Raw genomic sequence first — 16,282 nt, 5'->3', positions numbered from 1 at the left:
CACCTCAACAAGGGTCTTGTAAAAGAGCAAAAGAATGTAAGCTGCTCCTGAGTGTGTCTGCCCACCCCCCAGCTGCATTGTTGTGCGGGGGATATGCATAAGGTTGCTAACACCTTAGCAAATTTGCATGCAGCCTTTTGTGCTGTGGGGGATAAATAGGTGACTGCTTCACCTATTTTGTTCACAAGAAACAAAAGGGCAAAAGGGCGAAGTGTCAGGTCAACCATCCATGCACAAACAATTGTGCAACTGAGAGATGTGTTGACTGCTGCAAATACACGTGTGGCAAATGTACCAGGGACATACCCAGGCAGTGCCAGATATGTTCCGACAGTGCCGACAGACTGCTCGGTGAGTGCTGAAATGCTAGTCACACAAGAAGGACATGCCACTCACACACACACATGCAGCCCCCACTGCAGCCTATTGTAAATATGTGTAGAATTGTTTTATTCCTTGTATTTTTTTTATTATTTTTATATCAAAAATAAAAAGCATGGATACAAATAACAGTTGTTCTTTTGTATATTATTACCTTGCTCTAAAATTTCTAATTCTCTATTTAAAATATATAAAAAATGATTCATTGTTTCAGTGCTTTTTTGCTCAAATAAAACTAAACTAAATACAATATGTATAGTCTTTATATTATCAAATACAATAAACTGAATAGAACTAACTAGAAACTAAAAGGCTAAACTCAATGGAAAACAACAACCTCCTGTGGTGCGACAGTAGTGGCCTTAATTACAGAAAAAAAGACGGTGATTATAGGATGTTAGATAAAATCCTTCAGGTCATTCGACCCCTCTCGGGGTTCCAAAGGTAGAAATGTTAAATGACCCCTCTCTGGGACTTCTAGTGTTAAATAGCACTGTAATTGAAAAAATTAAAACACTAACCAATTTTATATGGGAAGAAAAAGAAATTACTTCGGGTACCATTACACCTAGCGATGCACCAGCGATCCCGACTAGCGATATGACGCGGTCAGGATAGCTGGTGCATCGCTAAGTGGTCGCTAGTGAGCTGCCACACAGGCAGATCTCACCAGCGACATCGCTGGGGTCGGGGGTCGCTACTTACCTGTCAGACGCGGCGATCCTGACGTCCTCCCGCCCGCGTCCACGCGTCGCTCGTCGGTGCCACAGGAAGCGCCGCAGGAAGTGACCGACGAGGAATAATCCAGCAGCTTCTCGCGCGATCAGCGACAACCAGCGGGGGAGCCGGTCGGAGGTAAGTATCACATGCAGCGATATCGCTAGCAATATCGCTGCAACGTCACAAAATCGGTGACTTTACAGTGATATTGCTAGCGATATCGCAGTGTGTAACGGGGGCTTTAGTTAGGAATAACTCTTACCACCAAAATCAAATCCATTGTCCCCACTAATATAGATAATCTTCTTAAAACTATCTCAAAGGATTTCCATAGATTCAGCACTCTCGACTTGACCCTACTGGGAAAAATCTTAGTAGTGAAGGTCTTCATTCTACCAAAAATTCTCTATTTACCGTATTTAGAACTATCCCTTTAAAAATACATATATCACTTATAACAAAAATTCAAAAACTAATACAGCTATTCATATGGAAAAATAAAAAAGAGTGGCAACAGATATCTTATACAAAACAAAGAGATATGGTGGACTCGCTTTGCCCAATATTTGGTCATATTATCATGTGACACTTCTCAAACTGAGCTAGGACCGGTTTAAAGAGAGTTCGCCTTCGGTGTGGCTGGACTTAGAACAGGCCCAAATTAATGAGAGTTCCATCCAAAAAAACCTTCCTTAGGCTAGTTTCACACTTGCTTTTTTTTGCAGCGCGTTTTTCCCGCAAAAAAACGCATTAAAAAAACGCATACAAAAGCATACAACTGCTGCGTTTTTTTCAAGCATTTTTATGAGCATGCATGAAAAAAACGCAGCGTTTTTATGCGTTTGTATGCGTTTTTAGTGCGTTTTTACCGCGTTTGCGTTTTTTTCCAACATTAGGTGGCCCCTCACACTAACCCAAACCATGACTTTACTAACCCTAACCCTGACCCTAACCCTGACCCTAACCCTAACCCTAACCCTTAACCAAACCATACTTAACCCTAACCCAAACCCTAACTAACCCTAACCCTAACCCTAACCCTGACCCTAACCCTGACCCTAACCCTTAACCAAACCATACTTAACCCTAACCCAAACCCTAACTAACCCTAACCCTAACCCTGACCCTAACCCTAACCCTGACCCTAACCAAACCATACTTAACCCTAACCCTGACCCTAACCCTAACCCTGACCCTAACCCTTAACCAAACCATACTTAACCCTAACCCTGACCCTAACCCCAACCCTAACCCTGACCCTAACCCTTAACCAAACCATACTTAACCCTAACCCTGACCCTAACCCTAACCCTGACCCTAACCCTTAACCAAACCATACTTAACCCTAACCCTGACCCTAACCCCAACCCTGACCCTGACCCTTAACCAAACCATACTTAACCCTAACCCTGACCCTAACCCCAACCCTAAACCCCCTTAACTAACCCTAACTCTAACCCAAACCCCTAAATTCCATGGTTAACAAAAAAAAACGCATGTGCAAAAAAACGCATACATGAGCATGCCAGTGCGCATGTATGCGCATCCATAGGCTATAATGGCCATTTTTAGCGCAAAACGTGCGCATATGTGCGCATGCGCTTTTTTGCAGGGCCAAAAAATGCAACATGCTGCGTCTGGAAAATACAAACGCACACCCCAAAAAAACGCAGCGCATGAAAATCGCATACATGCGCTTACCAGCACGCAGGTATGCGCACCCATGTTAAATATAGGGGAAAAAACGCATGCGCACGTATGCGTTTTTTTCCAGCGCAAAAAAACGCAAATGTGAAACCAGCCTTAATCATTTACTGGAATCTCAGCAGAGGGAGCACCACCACCCAATCCTCCAGGCCATGGGCATGGAACATCCTGACTAGATAAAGTAGAAAAGAGAATAGGGAGGATATGATTAGAATTTTCCCTCTCTCTTTATTAGCCTTGATATACAATTTTCCGATTCCGGGTACCTGGACTGAGTTGCATATTAAAAAATTTGGCGACTTGTGGGATGACCAAAAGTTTATTACTTTTAGTGAACTTAAATCTAAATACCATTTGCCCTCATCAGAAATGTATTCTTTCTTCACAATAAAAGCTAGCATCCAAAAGCTCCTGAGGGGTAGGGTCATGAACTTGGAAATTGTCTCTTCATTATTAGTTAACGTTAATCATAAAACCAAATGGAGTATAAAAAATATCTACTCACACAAAGATACCGCCTTTTCAAAAAATAATTACATGAGAAGACGGGAATTAGACTTAAATATTGTAGTTCAGGCAGGGCAATGGGAATATGCTATTAAGCATACATACAAATCTACCATTTCTATGGCCTTGCAAGAGTCCTTTTATAAAGTTATGAATAGATGGTATTACACTCCAATAAAGGCCCCGTCACACAAAGATGCACCAGCGATCCCGAAAACGTTACGACCTTGTCAGGATCGCTGGTGCATCGCTACATGATCACTGGTGAGCTGCCAAACAGGCAGCTTCACCAGCAATCAGCACCAGTGAGGACGCTGGTCTCTAAGGTAAATATCGGGTTACTAAGCGGCGCGCGTCACTTAGTTACCCGATGTGTACCTTAGAAACCTGCGTGCTCGCGCCGCTTAGTAACCAGATATTTGCCTTAGAGACCAGCTCCCAGTGCCTGCTTAGAGCGCTGGGCGCATCGCTGATCGTTGGCTCCCACTGCCACATGTAGCGATGCTCGCTGGCCAGCGGGAGACCTGCGATCAAAAAATGACCCAGGCCGATCGAGCACGATCAGCTATACCCGGCAGGGGGGCCGGTCGCTGATCCCCGTCACACATAGCGATCTCGCTAGCAAGATCACTGTATGTGACGGGGCCTTAAGGTTATCCCATATCAATCAAGAGATCTCACCTCAGTGTTGGAGAGGCTGTGGAGACTCTGGCAATTTGTATCACATTTTCTGGAGCTGTCCAGTTAAAAAATCTTTGGAATGAAGTTAAAGGACATATTAATACTTTAACTGACAATGAAATTACTGTTACACCACAGATGGTACTTCTTTCCCTAGGCCTCGAGAGCGTTCACCCTTCCACTAAATATATACTGATCCACATTTTTCTAACTGTAAAAAATTCACTAGCATATCAGTGGAAAACAACAAATACTACCAGCTTCTAAGCTATCCTAGACACACTGCGTCTTCATAGTACATTGGAGGAAAGATTTGCTTTTAATAGCAACTCTTTGAATAAATATCACAATAAATGGGCCTTGTGGAATTCAAAATTTTCATTATTACAATGAGACTGCATGCGGTTTTTACAGAAACATGACCGGGGATAGGCTTTGAGTCTGGATTAGTAGTAGAAGGTTTGTTTTGTTTTTTTAGATTTAGTATTACGAGAGTAAATGTAGTAATATAGTATTTATAAGTAGTATTGTATAGAATGTTTGGTAAAACTCTCTTTATTAAAGAGGAGTTCTTTAAATTTTAATTTATTTCCTTTCCCTTTGTTTACCCTTCCTACCCTAAAAAAATGTGAAAAATTTAATAAAAATATTTGAAAAGAAAATGGAGCCTGAAGTCGAAATGAGAGAAAAACAATGATCACATAGCTTGTCTGGAATTGAGTCTCTGAGCCGACTGAATATAGGCTAGGTTCTTGTGGTCATTGAATATCATAAAGGGATGGACAGCCCCTTCCAGAAGATAACACCACTCCTCCAGAGCCATCTTTATGGCCAGCAATTCTCGATCCCCAATTGTGTAATTGCATTCTGCGGGGGAAAATGACTTGGAGAAGAACCCGCAAGGAGCCAAGAGCCCGGAGGACGTCTTCTGGGAGAGAATTGTCCCGAACCCCGTGGAGGAGGCGTCCACCTCTAGGACAAAGGGCCTGCTGACCTCTGGCCAATGCAAAACTGGGGCTGTGGCAAAGGCCCGCTTCAGGGCAAGAAAGGCATCCTCAGCTTCCGAAGGCCTGATGTTAGGTCTCGCTCCCTTCCGGGTAAGGGCATCGATAGGATTGGTTAATGAGGAGGTGAGGGACGAAATGCCTAGAATAATTTGCGAAGCCTAAGAATCGTTGGATGGCTTTTACTCCAACAGGTTGCGGCTATTTGAGCACGGCGGTCAATTTCTCTGGATCCATCCTCAACCCAGAGTCCGTGATAATATACCCCAAGAAGGGTAAGGAGGTCTGCTCAAACAGGCATTTCTCTATTTTGGCATAGAGTCGATTCTCCTGTAGGCATTGCAGGACCAGACAAACACTCCTCCTGTGGGAGGACACATCGGGTGAAAAAATGAGTATGTTATCTAGATATACCACTACACCCGAGTACAGAAGATCCCGGAAGACTTCATTAACAAATTCCTGGAAGACTGCCGGAGCGTTACAAAATCCAAAGGGCATGACCAAATATTCATAATGGCCATCCCGTGTGTTAAAGGCGGTCTTCCACTCGTCTCTAGCACGTATCCGGACCAAATTGTAGGCCCCCCATAGATCTAGCTTAGTAAAGATCCGGGCCCTTCGCAGGCGGTCGAAAAGCTTGGGGATAAGCGGCAGAGGATACCTATTCTTGACCGTGATGTTGTTCAGGCCTCGGTAGTCGATATAAGGTTGAAGGGATCCATCCTTCTTCCAAACAAAGAAAAACCCAGCCCCCCCTGTGGAAGACGATTTCCGGATGAAGCCCTTGGCTAAGTTCTCCCGGATGTACTCTGTCATGGCTGAGGTTTCTGCCGGGGACAGCGGATAGGTTCTCCCCCTGGGTGGGGTGGCTCCAGTAACCAGCTCGATTGGGCAGTCGTAGGCCCGATGCGGAGGAAGGGTCTTTGCCTCCTTCTTATCGAAGACATCCGCAAAAGAATGATAGGCCACTAGAAGCCCTGGAAGGTCAACGGGTACTTGGTGAGGACTAGAACGGGTAACAGGCAGCAGACAGCGTTCGTGGCAACAGTGACCCCAGGGAAGGACCTCCCCAGAGCGTGAATCCAGGACTGGCTCATGTGACCTGAGCCAGGGTAGACCAAGGAGCAGGGTGTGAGACAAATGGGGCAAAACATAAAAGGCTATTTTTTCCCGGTGCAGGGCTCCAATTTGCATCTCCAGCTCGAGTGTAACCATGGTGATGGGTACAGATAACGGTTTGCCATCCACAGAGGTAATTACACGCGGCTCTTCAAGGGTTACGACTGGAAACCGGGACTTGTCTACTTCTTCAAGCCGAATGAAGTTGCCAGCCACACCCGAGTCCACATAAGCCTCCACAGATCTACGCCCCCGACTTAGGACAATTAGGGCTGAAATAGTAAGGGATAGAGAGGAAACAGAGTCACCTAGGGAGGCCTCTTTTACCTGGCGTAGGCGGAGGAGTTTTCCGGTCTCTCCGGACAGGAACGTAGAAAGTGGTTGGCTCCACCGCAATAGAGACATAAACTTTGCACTAGTCTCTCCCTGCGCTGCAGCTCAGACAACTTTACGCGGTTCAACTGCATGGGCTCCGGAGCAGAACTACTGGGAGGCTTAGTTGGAAGAGGACTAGGGACCTGGTTAAACCTAGAGGACCCCCTTTCCCTAACCGACTCGTGAGAGCGTTCCTGGAACCATAAATCAATACGTGTAGCCAGGGATATAAGGTCCTCTAAAGTGGAGGGGGTGTCCCGACCGGTGAGCTCATCTTTTATCTTACCCGAAAGCTCCCTTCAAAAGACCTCTACTAACGCCTCATTATGCCACCCCAGCTCTGAGGATAGGGTTCGGAAGCGGATGGCGTACTGTCCCACCGTAAGAGTTCCCTATCGGAGATTGAAAAGGGACTCAGTGGTGGAAGCCAAGCGCCCTGGCTCATCAAAGACCCGACGGAAGGTGTCCAAGAAGTTTTGTATACTGGATACAACCGGGTCATCCCTCTCCCACAGGGGGTTCACTCAAGCCAAAGCCTCCCCCTCGAGATGGGACATGATAAATGCCAACTTGCCTCGATCAGACAGATATTGCTGGGGCAAAAACTCGAAGTTTAGGCTGCACTGGTTGAGGAACCCCCGACACAATTTGGGATCTCCACTATACCTAGGAGGCTTTCCCAAACGTGGCGGCAGGTGAGGTGCAGGTTCACGGAGCGGAGCAGAGGCCGCTGCAGAGCACTGGAGAGAAAGTAAACGGTCATCTACGGAAGCCATGTAGCTAAGGGACTGAGTATCACGCTGCTGCACGAGCTCCTGCTGGAGCACTGCCAGCAGGGGAGCGTTCCCTGGATCGGAGGACTGTATGGCGGACAGCCGGGTGTCCATAGACTTCATAAAGGACATGATCCGGGTTTGGTTCACCTGCAAAAAGAGCAATTCTTTTTGGGTTGCAGCCGAGACACCAGCGGGGTCCATAGCCTGATTACGGTGTGACTTCTAGGGAATGACGTGTGGCAAGAGTGACCCTCTGGGTCGTGGCACTGAAGTTCCCAGGAGCGAGCGGACCAGGTGGTGCCTACCCCTATACAGGGATTGTTAGGGGCAGTGAAATACCGCGACAGCTGGTACCAAGAGGGACGGCTCAAGTGGGAACGAGTGAGCCCAACCGGGGCTGAGGAGATGAGGCTACCAAAACGGGTGACCTGGCCGGAGGCAAGGATTCTGGAATGTAATGGAACTGAGGTCAGGACGGGGCTGGTAGACAGGACGGGACAGGTAGTCAGGAACAGGTAGTTAGGATGGAGCGCGGAGCAGGTAGTCAGGAACAGGTAGTCAGGACGGAGCACGGAGCAGGTAGTCAGGAACAGGTAGTCAGGACGGGCCAGAGTAGTGTACAATATGCACACGGTAATCAGGCGCCTCCATTATGGAGGAGCCGCCTGATATACCATGTGCTGGTGCTTGATTGGAGCGCTCACTCCTCTGGGAAGGTGCAGAAGGGATTAAGAGGAGTGAGAAGTGCGCACCCGAGACCTAAGGCGCATGCACGGGGCTGAAGCAGGACGGAAGCATGAGGGAGAGGAGACACCACGCTGGATCCCACGGGCGGCAGGATGGGAGGCTGGGAGAGCATCGCGGCGCAGGGAGCGGGGGGCAGAGGGGAGCACCTGGGAGCGGCAGCAGTAGCGGGCGCTGGCATGATAGTGGTGTCACTTTTGTATTTTCTGTCATATTGACCCCCCAAACTCACTTCAAATGTGAGGTGGTCCCAAAAAAATGGTTTTGTAAATTTTGTTGGGAACATGAGAAATCGCTGATCAATTGATCATCCTAACAAAAAAAAATTATGTTTCCAAAATTGTGCTGATGTAAAGTAGACCTGTGGGAAATGTTATTATTAACTATTTTGTGCGATATGACTCTCTGATTTAAGGTGCAGGATAGGAAAGAAGTGGTCAGACAATCCGCACTGCGAATCACTATGAACAATTACTATTACAGTGGTCTTTATTCGACGCATTTCGAAGTTTCACAGAATTCCTTCCTCAGGAAAAAACCTGAGGAAGGAGTTTTGTGAAACTTCAAAACACGTCGAATAAAGACCACTGTAATAATAATTTTTCATAGTGATTCGCAGCGTGGATTGTCTGACCACTTTTTTCCTATCCTGCATCTTCTACGTCGGTCCCTCGTGGATCTGTGGTTCCTGCAGCAGAGAATCCTCCATGCTTATTACAAACTCCATCTGGTGAGTGTATTATTTTTAAATTGATATACCTACACTGGATAATGCACTATTGCGATATTTCTCTTCAATAGTATCTCTGATTTAAGGGGCACAAAAATTAAAAGTTTGAAAATTGCAAAATTTTCAAAATTTTTGTCAAATTTCTATTTTTTCATAAATAAATGCAAGTCATATCAAATAAATTTTACCACTAACATGAAGTGCAATATGTCATTAAAAAAACATTCTCAGAATTAGTGGGATACGTTGAAGCGTTCCAGAGCTAACTGATTGCAGGTCTATGTGGGGGACAATATACTGTTTGCAGGTCTATGTGGGGTTGCCATTATACTGTTTGCAGGTCTATGTGGGGGACAATATACTGTTTGCAGGTCTATGTGGGGTGACATTATACTGTTTGCAGGTCTATGTGGGGTTGCCATTATACTGTTTGCAAGTCTATGTTGGGGACAATATACTGTTTGCAGGTCTATGTGGGGTTGCCATTATACTGTTTGCAGGTCTATGTGGGGGACGTTATACTCTTTGCAGGTCTATGTGGGGATCATTATACTGTTTGCAGGTTTATATTGGGACTATTATACTGTTTGCAGGTCTATTTGGGGGGACATTATACTGTTTGCAGGTCTTTGTGGGGTCGCCGTTATACTGTTTGCAGGTCTATGTAGGTGCGCCATTACACAGTTTGCAGGACTATGTGAGGGTCATTGTACTATTTTCAGGTCTATGTGGAGGCCATTAGGGTATGTGCACACGTTGTGGATTCTGCTGCGGATCCGCAGCAGATTTTAGCCCTGTGGATCCGCAGCGGATTCTCCTGCGGTGTACAGTTCCATTATTTCTGCAGATTTGAATCTGCAGCATGTCAATTCTTTGTGCGACATCCACAACGTTTTTATACCTGCACCCGCAGGTGTAAAAACGCAAGGGAAATCTGCACAAAATCTGCAGGTAAAACGCAAGTCATTTTACTTGCGGATTTAGCAAAATCTGCAATGGAATCCACAACGTGTGCACATGTGGCGCCCCTAGGAGTATGGTCGCCAAAAGTATGTTGCGGGAAATGAAGGAGGCTGGGGTGATCAGAGACAGTTGTAGCCCCTGGGCAGCTCCAATAGTCTTTGTGAAAAATAAAGATGGTAGCATGAGAATGTGTGTTGATTACCGAAAAACTAACAGCATTACACATAAGGATGCCTACCCATTACCCAGAACTGAGGAGTCATTAGCCGCACTTAAAACTGCTAACTATTTTTCCATCTTAGATCTCACTAGTGGGTATTGGCAGGTTCCCGTGGCAGAGGCAGACAAGGAGAAAACAGCGTTTACCACCCCAATGGGTCTCTGCGAGTTCAACTACATGCCATTCGGACTCTGCACTGCCCCTGGGACATTTCAACAGCTAATGGAGTGCTGTCTTGGACACAAGAACTTCGAGACAGTCCTGTTGTACCTTGATGATGTCATTGTTTTCTCCAAGACTTATGAAGACCATCTGAAGCACCTGGCTGAGGTGTTTGAAGCCTTGTCCAACTTTGGCCTGAAAGTGAAGCCATCCAAATGCCACCTCCTGAAGCCCAAGGTACAGTACCTCGGTCATGTAGTGAGTGCAGAAGGTGTGGCCCCGGATCCTGACAAAGTCATCGTCATCCGGGACTGGCAGAAGACCAGCAACCTCCATGAGGTACGTCAATTCCTCAGGTTGGTAGGCTACTACCGAAGGTTCATCAAAGGCTTTACTGAGATAGCCACCCCTATGCAAAATCTTCTGGTGGGCCAGCCCAAGAAAGCCAGGAAGAAGAGCTCTACATTTGAATGGAATGAGGAACTGGAGAGGTCCTTCACTCGACTGAAGATAGCTCTCACACGAGATGAAGTTCTGGCCTACCCAGATTATGACCAACCATTTGTGTTGTATATGGATGCCAGCAACGTGGGACTGGGAGCAGTACTGTCACAGGTACAGAATGGCAAAGAAAGAGTGATCTCCTACGCCAGCAGGAAGCTTCGTCCCACTGAAAGGAAACCTGACAACTACAGTTCCTTCAAACTGGAGTTCCTCGCCATAGTCTGGGCTGTGACTGAACGATTCAAGCATTACCTAGCTTCAGCCAAGTTTACCATCTTCACGGACAACAACCCGTTGACTCACTTGGAAACTGCAAAACTAGGTGCACTGGAGCAGCGATGGATGGCCCGGCTGTCTAACTATGAATTCACCATCAAGTACCGAGCGGGGCACAAGAATGCCATTGCTGATGCGCTGTCCAGAATGCCCAATCTGCCAGATGCAGGAGAAGACCCTGAGGCACTCGAAGAAATAGAGTTACCTGCCTTCCACCGGCCAATTGCGGCCCAACGTGCCCAAGGAGTGAGAAACAGACGGTCAATCATGAAAGAGGCCACCCTAAATCCATTGCCTCATCATGACTGGGCTGAAACGCAGCATAGCGAGCCCACAGTCCGCCTGGTAAAGGAGCTACTGTCACAAGCTGACTCAGGCCCGGATCCAGATGCTCCTGAAGAAATCCAGCAGTTGTGGAAGGAAAGAGGCCGGCTGTTCCTCTATGAGGGAAAGCTGTGTCGGAGGAGTATCAATGCCTGCACTCATGAGCTGGTCTGGCAGGTGGTAGTCCCAAAGAGGGAGGCATCAATGGTCTTGGAAGCATACCACAATGGAGCTGGACACTTCGGATGGAAGAAGTTGGAGGCCTTGCTCTGGGAGAGATTCTATTGGGCTGGAATGAGGAAGGCCATTGAAAATTGGTGCCGGGAGTGTGGACAATGCAATCTGCGCAGAAAGGAGGAGGGAGGGAAAATTAGTGGAAGTTCGTGTGAGGAGGGCAACGTGTGTGGATGTGGAGGAGAAGAGCTGGGAGATTGAGCAGAGAGTTCAGGCTCATTCCCAGCTATAGCGTATGATCTGGAGCCCGGTCTCCAAGGCTGTACGGACACTGATGGTCCTGCAACAGAAACCGGAGGAATAGGAAGCTGTAAATGCTCTATTCCCACATAAGACTCGGAGGCACAACAGCGACGTGTGAGCCAGAAGAGGAAGGCTACAGCTGTCTGCCATACGAGGGAGTTCTAAAGAGAATAAGCAAGTGGAAATTCAGTGTAACACAGTACTGCAAGTACCTAAAAATAAGCCCTAGGAAGGAGACTACACAACCCATCTGCATAGAGAGATTCCTAAGTTGCTTCCAGGCTAGCCAGCTCCTGTGCCATCTGTAATCTGGACCCTGGACTGCATTTGCCAAGCAAAGTAAAGGTAGGGAAACTGCACCCTGTTGTGTCCTTGCCTTCTTCCGCCAACACCCTCAGCACTGCTACATCTCTGTGCCTGACACTGCACCATCTACGTCTCTCCCTTATCTCTTCATCTACACTGCCCTGGGACTGCTGCCCTACCTGTGGAGGGCCACAACATCATTGCTGCACCACACCATCTGTCCCAGAGGATCTGTCTGCAGCGTCGGCTTAACATCTTCATTGCTGAACACCACAGGTGGCGTCACGAATCATTCACTCATAAACTTTATTCCATCGCTTAACCCCTTTTACATGGGCGCCCAGGGCCACGGACCGGGTCGCCGCTGCTGTGACGTTCCCCTTTGGGAGACCGGCCCGGTGCCGAGTACCCCACGGCCCTGGGAGGGCAACCCACACATACCCTTATACTGTTTTCAGGTCTATGTGAGGGAAGCTTTTATACTGTTTGCACATCTATATGGATGGGGGCCTGTTTTATTTTTCAGGGGGAGGGAGGTACAGTAGGGTCATCATATCATTTGTGTGTGTGGAGAGTAATGTGGAATAATTTGCTCTGGGGGTAATATATTGTGTTTCGGGACACTATTATTGACATCATAATTTATAGGGCAATGAAAGGGCAATCTAGAAAGAAAATTATTTTGTAAAGGCAAAATTGTAAGCTATGGAGCTATGCTCTTCTGTGTCCCCACCAAATTCTAATTCTTAGAAGTGCTGTTAGCCAAACGCAATAGGAAAGGTAGATTAAAAAACACTTATGTTAATTTTTTATTTTCTAAATATGTGTAAATATCTGTGCTGAGTGCTGTAAATAAAATTTAATATTTACTGATCTCTGTGTTCCCTGATTTTCAGGGGCGCCTTGGTCGTCTTCTATATTGTAATTGCGACTTCTGGCTCACACATAGAACCCATTGTGAGCTGACTGGTCGCAATTACAGTCACGTGCATAGAGAAGAGGACCGGAGTTCTGCTGGAAACCAGGGAAGATGGCGATTAGAGTATGCAGCACACATATTAACACATGATTAACAAATAAAAATAAATAACAAAAAATAATGGGAGTGTTTAAGTTGTGACTGCTTTACATGGTTTGTCCATTATTGGGAACATTTTTTTTTATTTAAAGGGAACCTATAAACACTATTAACTTGCAGATATGGGGTTAATCTGCAGGTAAATTGTGTGCTAAAGCCATGCCACTGCAGCTGCACTGAATGCCTGACTATCAGAAGGAAATGAACGGCTGAAGCTGCGCCCCGGACACTGACTTAGGGCTGACTCAATGCTGAAGCTACTCTGAATCGGCTGTCAGTCAGTGCCAGGGGTGTGAATTCAGAAGCCACTCACTGTGTACAGGCTGCACCTCCCTGACTGAAAGCTGAAAGTACCAGAAGGAATAAAGGTCATATCTTCCCGGTAGCCAGGTTGTTAGTGAGGTGGCTTCAGAACACTATTAACCACATATCTGCAGGTTAATAGTGTTTTTTTTTTTAATATGACAGGTTCCCTTTAAATGCATGCATTTTGAATTTAAAAAAAAATCATTTTTGCTATTAGATTTCAATAAAAATGTTGCAACATTTATTTTAGAGCCTCTATGTTGCATCGTCTATTGCTGGCTACAGAATTATTTAACTAAGAATCCATCGGTCAAGCTGCTATGATGGTCTGACACAGAGTTTGTAACTCTTATCTGTCTTTTTCTAAGCTGACTTATGATTATAGACCAAGTCAAAGTTGAATGATCAGGAACACAAAGATGCAAACAGTGCAAAAGTTTTAATGAAGCCCCATAGTAAAAATGATTTTTTACATTGGGGTTTCATTGCATGAATTTAAGAAAACATAAATTGTCCCCAAAGGTTAACAACCGCTTTAAACAGGTATTCCCATCTCCAAGACCCTATCCCAATATCTAGTAGGTGTAAAAATAATAATATTAGCAAATACCTTCAATTAGAAATGTAGTATAGTTTTTCTGATTTTGCTATGTCTTTTTCATCGTGTGCAGGCATTCCAGGACCTTAGGTATCCATGGTTATGACCACAGATATAGTGGCAGTTAGTTAGCTAGTTGCTATTGGTCGTAACCATGGATACCTAAGGTTTTGGAATGCCAGCACATGATGAAAAAGTCAGAGCGAATCAGAAAAACTATACTACATTTTTAATTTGAGATACCGTATATACTCATGTATAAGTCGACCCGAGTATATGCTGAGGCACTTAATTTTGCCACGAAAAACTGGGAAAACTTATTGACGCAAGTATAAGCCGGGTATGCATTGTCCCCTCATCCCTGTCCTGGTATGAATCGCTCCTCATCCCCATTCTTGTCTGCATGGCTCCTCATTCCTGTCCTTGTCTGGATGACTCCTTATCCCCATCCTTGTCTGCATGTCTCCTTATTCCCATCCTTGTCTGCGTGGCTCCTTATCCCCATCCTTGTCTGCATGGCTCCTTACTCCCATCCTTGTCTGGATGCCCCCTTATCCCCATCCTTGTCTGCATGGCCCCTTATACCCATCCTTGTCTGCATGGCCCCTTATTCCCATCCTTGTCTGCATGGCTCCTTATACCCATCCTTGTCTGGATGGCTACTTATCCCCATCCTTGTCTGGATGGCTCCTTATTCCCATCCTTGTCTGCATGGCCCCTTATTCTCATCCTTGTCTGCATGGCCCCTTATCCCCATCCTTGTATGCATGGCTCCTTATCTCCATCCTTGTCTGCATGGCTCCTTATTCCCATTCTTCTCTGCATGGCTCCTTTTTCCCACCCTTGTCTGCGTGGCTCCTTATTCCCATCCTTGTCTGGATGGCCCCTTATCCTCATCCTTGTCTGCATGGCCCCTTATTCCCATGCTTTTCTGCATGACCCTTATCCCCATCCTTTTATGCATGGCTCCTTATCTCCATCCTTGTCTGCATAGCTCCTTCTTCCCATCCTTGTCTGCGTGGCTCCTTATTCCTATCCTTGTCTGCGTGGTTCCTTATTCCCATCCTTGTCTGCATGGCTCCTAATCCCCATCCTTGTCTGCATGGCCCCTTATCCCCATCCTTATCTGCATGGCCCCTTATTCCCATCCTTGTATGCGTGGCTCCTCATCCCTATCCTTGTATGTATGGCCCCCATGAGAAAAGCATAAAAAAAATCTTACCTTCCCTGCACGCCCTTAGCAGCATCTGCGACAGAGGGATTATGTGTTCCGTCTCATTAAGGGAATGAATAGTCACCTCTCTCCATGCCTACGGGAGTGGAGAGAGGTGAATATTCATTACCTTAATGAGCGGGCACCCATGATAGCCCAGCAGCTGCTGTAAGCCGGAGGCTGCAGCTGTAACTGTGTGCCCTATTACAGAGAAATGAATACTCACTGCCAGTGCAGTGAATATTCGTTTCTCTTTAGCAGCGGGCACAGTTATAGCCACCAGCTCCTGCCTCCTGTGACCCGCTGCTCCACCGCTCCCCCTCCCCCGATGTGTTCTGTCATAATGACTCCTGTATAAGCTGAGGGGAGCATTTTCAGCACAAAAAAATGTGCTGAAAAACTCGTCTTATACACGAGTATATATAGTATTTGCTAATGTTATTATTTTTACACCTAATACATATTGGGATAAGATCTTGGAGATGGGACTATCACTTTAATTGATTCCCAAAGCAATACATATAGCATACTTGTTATATACTCACACATATCCAGCATGAACCTGAAATTGAGGAATGAACAAAGGGTCTTTCTTTGGAACTTGAGGATATCTAGAGGCAAACATACTTAAATTGTGAAAATACTATAATTAATTTAATCTGTATATAAACCCTGAACAAAATTTCTAAGTTTAAATAGTTTCTGCAAAATCAATATTTACGAGCAACTTAAACCTAGAGATAGATAATATCTACAATTCTGATTACAATACTTTCATGGACATGTTTGTATAAATACATACTATACATTTTGTTAATCTTTATGTCACAACTATAAAATAATATACAACAGACATAATTATGATCTTAAAAACTGAGTGCAAATAGATTAGCTGCAGTAAGGTCAGTCACTTACGGATGTTCTGTAGCTGAAATAAATAATACAACTATGTTCCTGGTATTTATCTCCTGCTTGAGTGACATCCTATCTTGTGTACTGAGCATATGGTTATCTACCCTCTCCACCCGCAGGAGTACAAGATGTCAGATATCACATGTATCTCTTATCTTCACCATTGTCCTCTGGCTCTAGTCTTCACCCTCTTTCC

General features: G+C 45.7%; 1 protein-coding gene across 2 annotated transcripts in view; it reads right to left on the bottom strand.

The window, feature by feature from the left end:
- Positions 1-15,781, bottom strand: part of LOC141074257 (antizyme inhibitor 2-like) — a 211,896-nt gene extending 196,115 nt beyond the window's left edge. Inside the window, exon 1 of one of the 2 annotated variants that reach the window (XM_073561876.1) lies at positions 15,720-15,781. In XM_073561876.1, coding sequence (XP_073417977.1) covers positions 15,720-15,732 — 13 coding nt within the window. In that variant the 5' untranslated portion in view covers positions 15,733-15,781. The remainder of the gene's footprint in view (positions 1-15,719) is intronic. The other variant, XM_073561877.1, reaches the window with a different exon arrangement.
- Positions 15,782-16,282: the final 501 nt, after the last annotated feature.

Source organism: Dendrobates tinctorius, unplaced genomic scaffold, assembly GCF_039654945.1.
Source record: "Dendrobates tinctorius isolate UK_male_01 unplaced genomic scaffold, ASM3965494v1 ptg000331l, whole genome shotgun sequence".
Lineage (NCBI taxonomy): Eukaryota > Metazoa > Chordata > Amphibia > Anura > Dendrobatidae > Dendrobates > Dendrobates tinctorius.
The sequence above is the reverse complement of the archived record's forward strand: the minus strand, read 5'-3'. Positions and strand labels throughout refer to the sequence as shown.